This window comes from Drosophila miranda, chromosome XR (assembly GCF_003369915.1).
Source record: "Drosophila miranda strain MSH22 chromosome XR, D.miranda_PacBio2.1, whole genome shotgun sequence".
NCBI classification, from domain to species: domain Eukaryota; kingdom Metazoa; phylum Arthropoda; class Insecta; order Diptera; family Drosophilidae; genus Drosophila; species Drosophila miranda.
Genome location: NC_046674.1, coordinates 3,073,226 through 3,086,727, shown reverse-complemented (window position 1 = coordinate 3,086,727; position 13,502 = coordinate 3,073,226). Strand labels below are relative to the sequence as shown.

General features: G+C 51.3%; 2 protein-coding genes across 2 annotated transcripts; both read left to right on the top strand.

The window, feature by feature from the left end:
• Nucleotides 1-1,123: 1,123 nt before the first annotated feature.
• Nucleotides 1,124-7,170, top strand: LOC108153551 (protein phosphatase inhibitor 2-like). Its single transcript, XM_017283621.2, has 2 exons — nucleotides 1,124-1,279; nucleotides 6,317-7,170. The coding sequence occupies exons 1-2, from the start codon at nucleotides 1,232-1,234 to the stop codon at nucleotides 7,079-7,081; spliced, it is 813 nt and encodes a 270-aa protein (XP_017139110.2). The 5' UTR covers nucleotides 1,124-1,231; the 3' UTR covers nucleotides 7,082-7,170.
• Nucleotides 7,171-9,537: 2,367 nt separating this feature from the next.
• Nucleotides 9,538-12,174, top strand: LOC117186476 (protein phosphatase inhibitor 2-like). The gene is made up of 2 exons (XM_033387351.1): nucleotides 9,538-9,561; nucleotides 11,213-12,174. Exons 1-2 carry the CDS (start codon nucleotides 9,538-9,540, stop codon nucleotides 12,083-12,085), a joined length of 897 nt encoding a protein of 298 aa, XP_033243242.1. The 3' UTR covers nucleotides 12,086-12,174.
• The last annotated feature ends 1,328 nt before the right edge of the window (nucleotides 12,175-13,502 follow it).

Genomic DNA, 13,502 nt, shown 5'->3' with positions numbered 1-13,502 from the left:
CTACAAGTCAGCACAAGCGAAAAAAGTGCGAATTTCCCGCACTTTCAATGCCTTATAAATACGAGAGAGTATTACCCCAGGCAAAGGGTATTTGCTGGACTCGAATAAGTCAAAAAAAAGGGAAAGAGATGCCCCATACGTGACGAGGTATCACAAGGAAGATCCCACGATTAGAGGGTATTTCATTGAAGAGGAAAAGGATGGATCGTCCAAGGTATGATATGATCTGAAGACCTTGGATGTGCGAACGTCATCGTCTATGCCTCGTGCTAAGACTCTGAAAACACCCTGTAAATCGTGTCGTATACCTGCCGAGAGGCAATAGCACATTCGGCTTTCATGCATTTCACCACCATTCGCCACCGGAGAGGGCAAGGGAGAGAGAGAGAGAGAGAGAGAGTAAGAAGGAGAGTGCGAGAATACCCGCTGCACAAGTTTTTTGCCGGCGTTCGTGACTAGCCGCACACACACACACACACACACACGGACACACGGACACGCACGAATGATTCACTCTGCAGTCTACAGTCCGCTCTACCGGTCTCTCCCTCCCTCTCTTTCCCTTCTCGATTTCACGATTTTACTCATTTACTACGTCATCAACAGCTGACGAATGAACTTGAGCTCAACCCCCCACCCCCCATTCGATGCCACTGCAATTTTGTTTGATTGTTGCGAAAGTCTCTCCCTCTCCCTCTCTCTCTCTCTCTCTCGGAAAGTGGGTCACCTTCCCATGACGCAGTGTGTGTGGGGGTCAATGCCAATGCGAATGCACTTCCTCCCCTCCCCACCACAGAGCCACCCACCCGCCCAGACCTCCTCCAGACGTGTGACCTGTAACACAATGAAGCCATGACGTTGTCTCCCACTGCGATGATGAAATGTGGCCCCAAAATGAATCGTAGGCTTGGCTTTTCTGGGTTTATTGAACTCTTGCAGGGCCTGTACCCGTTGGAAACTCTGAAAAGCACTTCCCAAGGCAGAAACCTGTAAGTCGAGGCTGAGATATGTGGAAATTGTGAAGTTTGTTTCGAAAACAAAGTCAAAATTGCAGAAATTACTCGAAATTTAAGAAAGAAAAATAGAAGAAAGGCAGCAAGCCGTTGTTGTCCTGTCACTTTCCAGTAGGTCGCCTATTCGAGTAGAACAAGCAGTTGTACAGCAGCACTCGTAGCGAAACAATACAGAATATCAGATTTCACAAGCGACAAACATTCTCCACAAACACACAATGAACTCTGACGACTTAAAGGGTATACTGAAGGGCGGCAGCAACGAGGCACCGCGGAAGCTAGCAGGCCAGAAGACGGCCAAGTTCGACGAGCTAAACGTGCTGGCGACCTTCCATCCGGAAGGCAAAACCTACGGACACATGATCATTGACGAGCCGAAGACCCCGTTCGTGTTCGAGGATGACTTGCCAAAGAAGCTGGACACCGCCGAACTGATGGAGAAACTGCGCATAACCTCGCAGTCGGCGACGCCCTGCTTTGGCATGGAGCAGGACTCCGATGACTCCTCGGACGATGAGGACTTCCCCGAGTCCGTGGAGGAGAAGGTGTGGCGCATTGAGTTCGAGCGCCGCCGCAAGCTGCACTACAAGGAGTACTTCTCGGTACCGCTGGCCCGTCACCTGATTGCCGAGGAGTTCGGTGATATGTTCCCCTCAGAGCCGACCTGCACGTCCGAGCCAAGTTCTGGCGTGGACGAGACCGGCCCGACTCGGGCCACGCGCGACAGCGTGATGGAGGAAGAGCACCAGCTACTGGACCCAGAGCAACCCAGCTCGCACTCCTTGGCCCACGCCGAGTCCAATGACGGCGGGTACAGGATCGACCCAGAGCCGGTCCTTGATCCCAGCCACCCGTGCTACCAGCGGTTGACGGCCCAGACCAACCGCCCGCCAACCGCCGAGACCGACGAGGCTCTCCACATTGCCTCGCTCGGCTATATGCGCAGCGTTCCATCGATGGGCGAGGAGTTTTCGGACGGCAAGCAGGTCCGTGTGCCAAATGCCTCTTACGTGGCTGGTCCCAAAGGCAAACCGAAGAAGAGTCCATCAGCAGGCACATTATAAAGAGATGTCAAAGATGATTGGCCTTTCGCTTGATTTGTTAAAATGATTATGTTACTTGCTGAAATTAATCATCAGATTGTAAAATCAGAGGCAAGGTTTTGTTTTATTTTTTGAAGATGCGAAAAGCGTGTGCCATTCAATATCTTATCTAAACTTGTCCACATTTTTATAAGCTTCTTCGTTCTCCAGAATGTGTAGGCGATCCATCGATCCATCGATCCATCGACCCATCGATGTTCAACGTAAGCGGCTTAACATTAAGTTAATGTTATTCCTAGAAAAGTGTTTACCTTTCCTGTCAACACATGACAGATGATTCCATCTGTCTTTCGCCCAGAATCCACCCTTAATAAAGTTCTGCCCCACCAAAAGTATGGCAAGTGACGTCATATCCGGCTAGCAATCGAATATGTAAGATATTCATTTACAATTTTACATATACATTTTACAGGTAAAATATTCCGAAAAACGGCGGCCGCAACACTTCCTAAATTTTACAAATGCTTGGAGCGGCGCTGTGCAGCTACATGGACATGTCGTAGTCATCTACATGGCGGCGCAGTGGCGCTCCCTTATGTAGTTGAGCAGATGTGACATTACTTATTACATGTCGAACGTAAATAACGGGATGTTGTGGGGAAGGTATTACTTCATGGTGCGGAGTGTGGGGTCTTCCCGGCTTCGCTCCTTGGCTCGGCTCCTTGATGACGCTTGCTGCCATATTGGCAGCCACGTGCCACGTCTGCTCGTCGGCTATCATCCTTTCGGTGAGGGTGTCTGCGTTTACTCCTGGGCTCGTCTCTTTTCGTCCATCTTCCCTTCTCGGCTTTGTCCCATCGTGAACCGTCATGCCGTTCTGCCGCTTAGCCGTTCGACCAGCATGCAACCCTGAGGGCACAGCGTCTGTATGCGCCTCAGCTGTCTCTGCTGTATGACGGCGCCTCATTGCTGGTGCTCACACGACTGATCCATGTAGGACTATGAAGGTCGTCGACCTCCTGTGTTGGCCACCATCCTGCTAATGGCCGCCGTTGCTCCGGCTGCCTTCGCGCATGCGTACTCGAGGTGTGCCTTGAAAGTAGGCCTCTGGTCTAGCACTATCTGGGACGTTGACAGGCAATGACTGGATCTTACAAGAGGCGATGCAATTACTGCACCGTCAAGTGGCCCGAGTGACACCAGCGGAAGGCTCTTACGCGCGGATGCCAGGCAAAACGCAGCCCTCCTCCCGGCCAACCGACCGAGGGGCCGAACCGAACCCGTACAAATACAAATGCAAATACAAATACAAATACCACTACAATTAATAATTAGTAGAAAGGTGTGTGAGGATTAGTAACTTAATAAGAGGAAGAGAATCAGTGGTGGATATAATTTGGTAGACGGAATTATAATCCGAGCATAAGACCCTAAACGGTTCATGCAAGGAATAATTCGATATACAAAGTGGAAGGAAAAACGGTATCAAACTTCCAGTGAGTCTAATAGGAACAGATCCCAACAGGGCTGTCTGTGTCATCCCTGATCAAGTTGTGCACAAAAGTCACACCAAGCATTTTTCTACGGTCAACTAAGGATGGGACGTTTACTAATGGCAGTCTACTAGAGTAAGATGGGAGTCTCCCACCCGCATCCCAGTTAAGGCCCCGCAGAGCAAAGAGTAAAAAGCTTTTCTGTACTGATTCTATACGGTCCTGGTGTACTTTGTACTGCGGGCACCATACACAGGAACTAGCGAGGTGTAGTGAGTCTTTGTTATATAGGGGTGGTCAAATTCCTTTGACCACCTCTTAATAAACCCAAGCACGCGCATGGCCTTAATTACCATGGTAGAAATGTGCTCAGAAAACTTTAGCTTGGCGTCTAACATAACACCAAGATCATCCACCAGGGTAATTGTCCCAAGAGAAGCAGCACATAGGGTATAGGGAGTCAACAAGGGGCTAGAACGGTGAAATGTCATAGCTTTGCATTTCGAGGCATTGAGGTGTAACAAGTATGCAAAACACCACGACTGAAAGTTGTTGAGATCGGATTGCAAGCGGGAATGTAATGAAATGTCCTTATACTAGACACAGAGCTTAGCATCACCCGCATACATAAGTACTCGAGAGTATGTTAATACCGAAGAAGAGTAAGGGGTCTAGGTGGCTGCCCTGTGGCACTCCCGAAGAAACCTTTACTGGTGAGGAGAGGGAGGACTCTTCAAATACCCGTAGGTATTTTAGGGCGGACTTGGTAGTGAAGGCAAGGACAGACCATTCATTGCGAGCCAGGATGTTATACTTCCAACCGCTACGTTGCATTTGTCGCTTCCGGTAGCAGGAGCCGCGTCTGGGGTGCTTCTGTGGTTGCTTAGGATCTTGCGGGTTTGCTTCTGATGGCGTCTCTTAGGGCTTTCCGGTTGGCCTTGAATGACACTTTGTTGCCCCCTTGTTGCATTCCTAATGGCGAAGATGTCCGTCACCGTGCTTGCAAAGGTGAGGTCTATGATGACTCCCGGCCCGCATTGCTGTACGTCGGGGTGCTTTCTGTGTTCAGGAGACAGACGTTCAGGCTTGTGAATTTGTCCAGGAGCGCTGTTCCACGGAGCGTGCCCAAGTCGTGGCCCAGGCGTTGAAGTCCCCCGCTGTTATGACCGGGGATCTGTGATCTCTGATGATCGCCTGATATTCGTGCTGCGTGAAGCGAGGCCCTATTTAGTAGCTATACAAATATGTGACTACCAAATATACATATAGCCCACCCTGGATGCTCTATGTGATCGCTTCCACAGATTTGTTCCCTTGTAGGGCCCACTGAGCAGCGCTACGTTGATCTGCTGCTTCAGAACCGTGTTTGTCAGCAAGTCCTGGGCGGTACGGCTGTGGTTGAGGTTAAGCTGGAGTAGCTTACCCATCAATCAGCTGGGAAAGGGCCGTCTTGTTCTCTGGACGGCTGCGGCTGAGGACCAAGGGAGCTGTTGAGTGAGTGTCTCCGTTGTTGCCCACGCACTGAAGGCACTTAGGGGGGTTTTGCATTGGTTCTGCATGTGGAGAGGGGCCTCTCCACAGCCTGTTCCTGTCCTTAGGCCATACACTTGTAGCAGTAGTAGTAATCGGCATAATACGTCGTCGCATGCGGCACACAACCCAGGAGCTTCTGGGCGAGGGCGGGCTGGAGGTTCAGTGTGGCCACCTGCGGGGCACCATACACTCTTCGCATCCCCGGTGCTGCTCGGTACTTGCCCCAAGTCGCAGCCGATTGCTGCAGATATCGCCTCCAGTATCTCATCGCCTGTCGTGAGCTCGTCTACATCGAGCACTTTGACCGCCACTGTCTTCTGGATGGGCTTCACGACTGCTAGGGGAGATAGCACTGCCTGGTTTGCCTTCTAAGGCTCCTGGGTCAGAGGTCAAGTCCAGGCAGGATCAGACGGTTGTTGCATCCTGAGGAGAAGTTCGCCCGAGGCAGTCTTCCCTATGCCCTAGTCCTGGCTCTTCAGGCCCTAGAGCGTTGGTGCTGCCTGGATGTCCGCGTATGTACTGCGTCCTCTTCGCCCTCTTCGTCGTCCTCTGATCTCGTTCCACTTCTGTGCGGGTTCAGTGCTTCGCGCGCTGCTCGACGGCTTCTTGGTCGCCTCTTGTCGGCTGGCGTCGGTAGTTTGTGCTTACCGTGCACGCCGTCCTCCTTGTCCCGGGGTGTTGGCCCGTTCCTGCGGAGTCCTGGTGTTGTCTGAGTCCCTTGGCCACTCTGGGTTTTGTGGGGTCTGGGTGGGGGTCCTGCGGTGTGCCAGTGGCATTGGCATTCCCCGTAGCTGCCTTTTCTTCTTCAACAAGGACCTGACCTCCAGTTGCAGCTCCTTCATGGGCGACATAATCTTCTTGGTGGTCATGTTGATCGACCCTTGTCCCTTTTCGCTCATCTGGTGCAATAGGTCGTCCAGTATTGCGCTGGGATGCGTTGGAATTCTAAGGGAAAACTCTGAAAAGCACTTCCCAAGGCAGAAACCTGTAAGTCGAGGCTGAGATATGTGGAAATTGTGAAGTTTGTTTGGAAAACAAAGTCAAAATTCCAGAAATTACTCGAAATTTAAGAAAGAAAAAAGGAAGAAAGGCAGCAAGCCGTTGTTGTCCTGTCACCTTCCAGTAGGTCGCCTATTCGAGTAGAACAATCAGTTGTAAAGCAGCACTCGTAGCGAAACAATACAGAATATCAGATAGCACAATAACAATTTATTTCACAAGCGGCAGCAACGAGGCACCGCGGAAGCTAGCAGGCCAGAAGACGGCCAAGTTCGACGAGCTAAACGTGCTGGCGACCTTCCATCCGGAAGGCAAAACCTACGGACACATGATCATTGACGAGCCGAAGACCCCGTTCGTGTTCGAGGATGACTTGCCAAAGAAGCTGGACACCGCCGAACTGATGGAGAAACTGCGCATAACCTCGCAGTCGGTGATGCCCTGCTTTGGCATGGAGCAGGACTCCGATGAGGAGGAGAAGTTGCGGCGCATTGAGTTCGAGCGTCGCCGCAAGCTGCACTACAAGGAGTACTTCTCGGTACCGCTGGCCCGTCACCTGATTGCCGAGGAGTTCGGTGATATGTTCCCCTCAGAGCCGACCTGCACGTCCGAGCCAAGTTCTGGCGTGGACGAGACCGGCCCGACTCGGGCCACGCGCGACAGCGTGATGGAGGAAGAGCACCAGCTACTGGACCCAGAGCAACCCAGCTCGCACTCCTTGGCCCACGCCGAGTCCAATGACGGCGGGTACAGGATCGACCCAGAGCCGGTCCTTGATCCCAGCCACCCGTGCTACCAGCGGTTGACGGCCCAGACCAACCGCCCGCCAACCGCCGAGACCGACGAGGCTCTCCACATTGCCTCGCTCGGCTATATGCGCAGCGTTCCATCGATGGGCGAGGAGTTTTCGGACGGCAAGCAGGTCCGTGTGCCAAATGCCTCTTACGTGGCTGGTCCCAAAGGCAAACCGAAGAAGAGTCCATCAGCAGGCACATTATAAAGAGATGTCAAAGATGATTGGCCTTTCGCTTGATTTGTTAAAATGATTATGTTACTTGCTGAAATTAATCATCAGATTGTAAAATCAGAGGCAAGGTTTTGTTTTATTTTTTGAAGATGCGAAAAGCGTGTGCCATTCAATATCTTATCTAAACTTGTCCACATTTTTATAAGCTTCTTCGTTCTCCAGAATGTGTAGGCGATCCATCGATCCATCGATCCATCGACCCATCGATGTTCAACGTAAGCGGCTTAACATTAAGTTAATGTTATTCCTAGAAAAGTGTTTACCTTTCCTGTCAACACATGACAGATGATTCCATCTGTCTTTCGCCCAGAATCCACCCTTAATAAAGTTCTGCCCCACCAAAAGTATGGCAAGTGACGTCATATCCGGCTAGCAATCGAATATGTAAGATATTCATTTACAATTTTACATATACATTTTACAGGTAAAATATTCCGAAAAACGGCGGCCGCAACACTTCCTAAATTTTACAAATGCTTGGAGCGGCGCTGTGCAGCTACATGGACATGTCGTAGTCATCTACATGGCGGCGCAGTGGCGCTCCCTTATGTAGTTGAGCAGATGTGACATTACTTATTACATGTCGAACGTAAATAACGGGATGTTGTGGGGAAGGTATTACTTCATGGTGCGGAGTGTGGGGTCTTCCCGGCTTCGCTCCTTGGCTCGGCTCCTTGATGACGCTTGCTGCCATATTGGCAGCCACGTGCCACGTCTGCTCGTCGGCTATCATCCTTTCGGTGAGGGTGTCTGCGTTTACTCCTGGGCTCGTCTCTTTTCGTCCATCTTCCCTTCTCGGCTTTGTCCCATCGTGAACCGTCATGCCGTTCTGCCGCTTAGCCGTTCGACCAGCATGCAACCCTGAGGGCACAGCGTCTGTATGCGCCTCAGCTGTCTCTGCTGTATGACGGCGCCTCATTGCTGGTGCTCACACGACTGATCCATGTAGGACTATGAAGGTCGTCGACCTCCTGTGTTGGCCACCATCCTGCTAATGGCCGCCGTTGCTCCGGCTGCCTTCGCGCATGCGTACTCGAGGTGTGCCTTGAAAGTAGGCCTCTGGTCTAGCACTATCTGGGACGTTGACAGGCAATGACTGGATCTTACAAGAGGCGATGCAATTACTGCACCGTCAAGTGGCCCGAGTGACACCAGCGGAAGGCTCTTACGCGCGGATGCCAGGCAAAACGCAGCCCTCCTCCCGGCCAACCGACCGAGGGGCCGAACCGAACCCGTACAAATACAAATGCAAATACAAATACAAATACCACTACAATTAATAATTAGTAGAAAGGTGTGTGAGGATTAGTAACTTAATAAGAGGAAGAGAATCAGTGGTGGATATAATTTGGTAGACGGAATTATAATCCGAGCATAAGACCCTAAACGGTTCATGCAAGGAATAATTCGATATACAAAGTGGAAGGAAAAACGGTATCAAACTTCCAGTGAGTCTAATAGGAACAGATCCCAACAGGGCTGTCTGTGTCATCCCTGATCAAGTTGTGCACAAAAGTCACACCAAGCATTTTTCTACGGTCAACTAAGGATGGGACGTTTACTAATGGCAGTCTACTAGAGTAAGATGGGAGTCTCCCACCCGCATCCCAGTTAAGGCCCCGCAGAGCAAAGAGTAAAAAGCTTTTCTGTACTGATTCTATACGGTCCTGGTGTACTTTGTACTGCGGGCACCATACACAGGAACTAGCGAGGTGTAGTGAGTCTTTGTTATATAGGGGTGGTCAAATTCCTTTGACCACCTCTTAATAAACCCAAGCACGCGCATGGCCTTAATTACCATGGTAGAAATGTGCTCAGAAAACTTTAGCTTGGCGTCTAACATAACACCAAGATCATCCACCAGGGTAATTGTCCCAAGAGAAGCAGCACATAGGGTATAGGGAGTCAACAAGGGGCTAGAACGGTGAAATGTCATAGCTTTGCATTTCGAGGCATTGAGGTGTAACAAGTATGCAAAACACCACGACTGAAAGTTGTTGAGATCGGATTGCAAGCGGGAATGTAATGAAATGTCCTTATACTAGACACAGAGCTTAGCATCACCCGCATACATAAGTACTCGAGAGTATGTTAATACCGAAGAAGAGTAAGGGGTCTAGGTGGCTGCCCTGTGGCACTCCCGAAGAAACCTTTACTGGTGAGGAGAGGGAGGACTCTTCAAATACCCGTAGGTATTTTAGGGCGGACTTGGTAGTGAAGGCAAGGACAGACCATTCATTGCGAGCCAGGATGTTATACTTCCAACCGCTACGTTGCATTTGTCGCTTCCGGTAGCAGGAGCCGCGTCTGGGGTGCTTCTGTGGTTGCTTAGGATCTTGCGGGTTTGCTTCTGATGGCGTCTCTTAGGGCTTTCCGGTTGGCCTTGAATGACACTTTGTTGCCCCCTTGTTGCATTCCTAATGGCGAAGATGTCCGTCACCGTGCTTGCAAAGGTGAGGTCTATGATGACTCCCGGCCCGCATTGCTGTACGTCGGGGTGCTTTCTGTGTTCAGGAGACAGACGTTCAGGCTTGTGAATTTGTCCAGGAGCGCTGTTCCACGGAGCGTGCCCAAGTCGTGGCCCAGGCGTTGAAGTCCCCCGCTGTTATGACCGGGGATCTGTGATCTCTGATGATCGCCTGATATTCGTGCTGCGTGAAGCGAGGCCCTATTTAGTAGCTATACAAATATGTGACTACCAAATATACATATAGCCCACCCTGGATGCTCTATGTGATCGCTTCCACAGATTTGTTCCCTTGTAGGGCCCACTGAGCAGCGCTACGTTGATCTGCTGCTTCAGAACCGTGTTTGTCAGCAAGTCCTGGGCGGTACGGCTGTGGTTGAGGTTAAGCTGGAGTAGCTTACCCATCAATCAGCTGGGAAAGGGCCGTCTTGTTCTCTGGACGGCTGCGGCTGAGGACCAAGGGAGCTGTTGAGTGAGTGTCTCCGTTGTTGCCCACGCACTGAAGGCACTTAGGGGGTTTTGCATTGGTTCTGCATGTGGAGAGGGGCCTCTCCACAGCCTGTTCCTGTCCTTAGGCCATACACTTGTAGCAGTAGTAGTAATCGGCATAATACGTCGTCGCATGCGGCACACAACCCAGGAGCTTCTGGGCGAGGGCGGGCTGGAGGTTCAGTGTGGCCACCTGCGGGGCACCATACACTCTTCGCATCCCCGGTGCTGCTCGGTACTTGCCCCAAGTCGCAGCCGATTGCTGCAGATATCGCCTCCAGTATCTCATCGCCTGTCGTGAGCTCGTCTACATCGAGCACTTTGACCGCCACTGTCTTCTGGATGGGCTTCACGACTGCTAGGGGAGATAGCACTGCCTGGTTTGCCTTCTAAGGCTCCTGGGTCAGAGGTCAAGTCCAGGCAGGATCAGACGGTTGTTGCATCCTGAGGAGAAGTTCGCCCGAGGCAGTCTTCCCTATGCCCTAGTCCTGGCTCTTCAGGCCCTAGAGCGTTGGTGCTGCCTGGATGTCCGCGTATGTACTGCGTCCTCTTCGCCCTCTTCGTCGTCCTCTGATCTCGTTCCACTTCTGTGCGGGTTCAGTGCTTCGCGCGCTGCTCGACGGCTTCTTGGTCGCCTCTTGTCGGCTGGCGTCGGTAGTTTGTGCTTACCGTGCACGCCGTCCTCCTTGTCCCGGGGTGTTGGCCCGTTCCTGCGGAGTCCTGGTGTTGTCTGAGTCCCTTGGCCACTCTGGGTTTTGTGGGGTCTGGGTGGGGGTCCTGCGGTGTGCCAGTGGCATTGGCATTCCCCCGTAGCTGCCTTTTCTTCTTCAACAAGGACCTGACCTCCAGTTGCAGCTCCTTCATGGGCGACATAATCTTCTTGGTGGTCATGTTGATCGACCCTTGTCCCTTTTCGCTCATCTGGTGCAATAGGTCGTCCAGTATTGCGCTGGGATGCGTTGGAATTCTAAGGGAAAACTCTGAAAAGCACTTCCCAAGGCAGAAACCTGTAAGTCGAGGCTGAGATATGTGGAAATTGTGAAGTTTGTTTGGAAAACAAAGTCAAAATTCCAGAAATTACTCGAAATTTAAGAAAGAAAAAAGGAAGAAAGGCAGCAAGCCGTTGTTGTCCTGTCACCTTCCAGTAGGTCGCCTATTCGAGTAGAACAATCAGTTGTAAAGCAGCACTCGTAGCGAAACAATACAGAATATCAGATAGCACAATAACAATTTATTTCACAAGCGGCAGCAACGAGGCACCGCGGAAGCTAGCAGGCCAGAAGACGGCCAAGTTCGACGAGCTAAACGTGCTGGCGACCTTCCATCCGGAAGGCAAAACCTACGGACACATGATCATTGACGAGCCGAAGACCCCGTTCGTGTTCGAGGATGACTTGCCAAAGAAGCTGGACACCGCCGAACTGATGGAGAAACTGCGCATAACCTCGCAGTCGGTGATGCCCTGCTTTGGCATGGAGCAGGACTCCGATGAGGAGGAGAAGTTGCGGCGCATTGAGTTCGAGCGTCGCCGCAAGCTGCACTACAAGGAGTACTTCTCGGTACCGCTGGCCCGTCGCCTGATTGCCGAGGAGTTCGGTGATATGTTCCCCTCAGAGCCGACCTGCACGTCCGAGCCAAGTTCTGGCGTGGACGAGACCGGCCCGACTCGGGCCACGCGCGACAGCGTGATGGAGGAAGAGCACCAGCTACTGGACCCAGAGCAACCCAGCTCGCACTCCTTGGCCCACGCCGAGTCCAATGACGGCGGGTACAGGATCGACCCAGAGCCGGTCCTTGATCCCAGCCACCCGTGCTACCAGCAGTTGACGGCCCAGACCAACCGCCCGCCAACCGCCGAGACCGACGAGGCTCTCCACATTGCCTCGCTCGGCTATATGCGCAGCGTTCCATCGATGGGCGAGGAGTTTTCGGACGGCAAGCAGGTCCGTGTGCCAAATGCCTCTTACGTGGCTGGTCCCAAAGGCAAACCGAAGAAGAGTCCATCAGCAGGCACATTATAAAGAGATGTCAAAGATGATTGGCCTTTCGCTTGATTTGTTAAAATGATTATGTTACTTGCTGAAATTAATCATCAGATTGTAAAATCAGAGGCAAGGTTTTGTTTTATTTTTTGAAGATGCGAAAAGCGTGTGCCATTCAATATTTTATCTAAACTTGTCCACATTTTTATAAGCTTCTTCGTTCTCCAGAATGTGTAGGCGATCCATCGATCCATCGACCCTTCGATGTTCAACGTAAGCGGATTAACATTAAGTTAATTTTTTTCCTAGAAAAGTGTTTACCTTTCCTGTCAACACATGACAGATGATTCCATCTGTCTTTCGCCCAGAATCCACCCTTAAATAAACGCCTTTTATGGATAATTTGGATGGTTTTTCTGAATTATAAAGTTCTGTCCCACCAAAAGTATGGCAAGTGACGAATATGTAAGATATTCATTTACAATTTTACATATACATTTTACAGGTAAAATATTCCGAAAAAGGGCGGCCGCAACACTTCCAAAATTTTACAAATGCTTGGAGCGGCGCTGTGCAGCTACATGGACATGTCGTAGTCATCTACATGGCGGCGCAGTGGCGCAGTGGCGCTCCCTTATGTAGTTGAGCAGATGTGACATTACTTATTACATGTCGAACGTAAATAACGGGATGTTGTGGGGAAGGTATTACTTCATGGTGCGGAGTGTGGGGTCTTCCCGGCTTCGCTCCTTGGCTCGGCTCCTTGATGACGCTTGCTGCCATATTGGCAGCCACGTGCCACGTCTGCTCGTCGGCTATCATCCGTTCGGTGAGGGTGTCTGCGTTTACTCCTGGGCTCGTCTCTTTTCGTCCATCTTCCCTTCTCGGCTTTGTCCCATCGTGAACCGTCATGCCGTTCTGCCGCTTAGCCGTTCGACCAGCATGCAACCCTGAGGGCACAGCGTCTGTATGCGCCTCAGCTGTCTCTGCTGTATGACGGCGCCTCATTGCTGGTGCTCACACGACTGATCCATGTAGGACTATGAAGGTCGTCGACCTCCTGTGTTGGCCACCATCCTGCTAATGGCCGCCGTTGCTCCGGCTGCCTTCGCGCATGCGTACTCGAGGTGTGCCTTGAAAGTAGGCCTCTGGTCTAGCACTATCTGGGACGTTGACAGGCAATGACTGGATCTTACAAGAGGCGATGCAATTACTGCACCGTCAAGTGGCCCGGGTGACACCAGCGGAAGGCTGTTACGCGCGGATGCCAGGCAAAACGCAGCCCTCCTCCCGGCCAACCGACCGAGGGGCCGAACCGAACCCGTACAAATAAAAATACAAATGCAAATACAAATACAAATACCACTACAAATACCACTACAATTAATAATTACTAGAAAGGTGTGTGAGGATTAGTAACTTAATAAGAGGAAGAGAATCAGTGGTGGATATAATT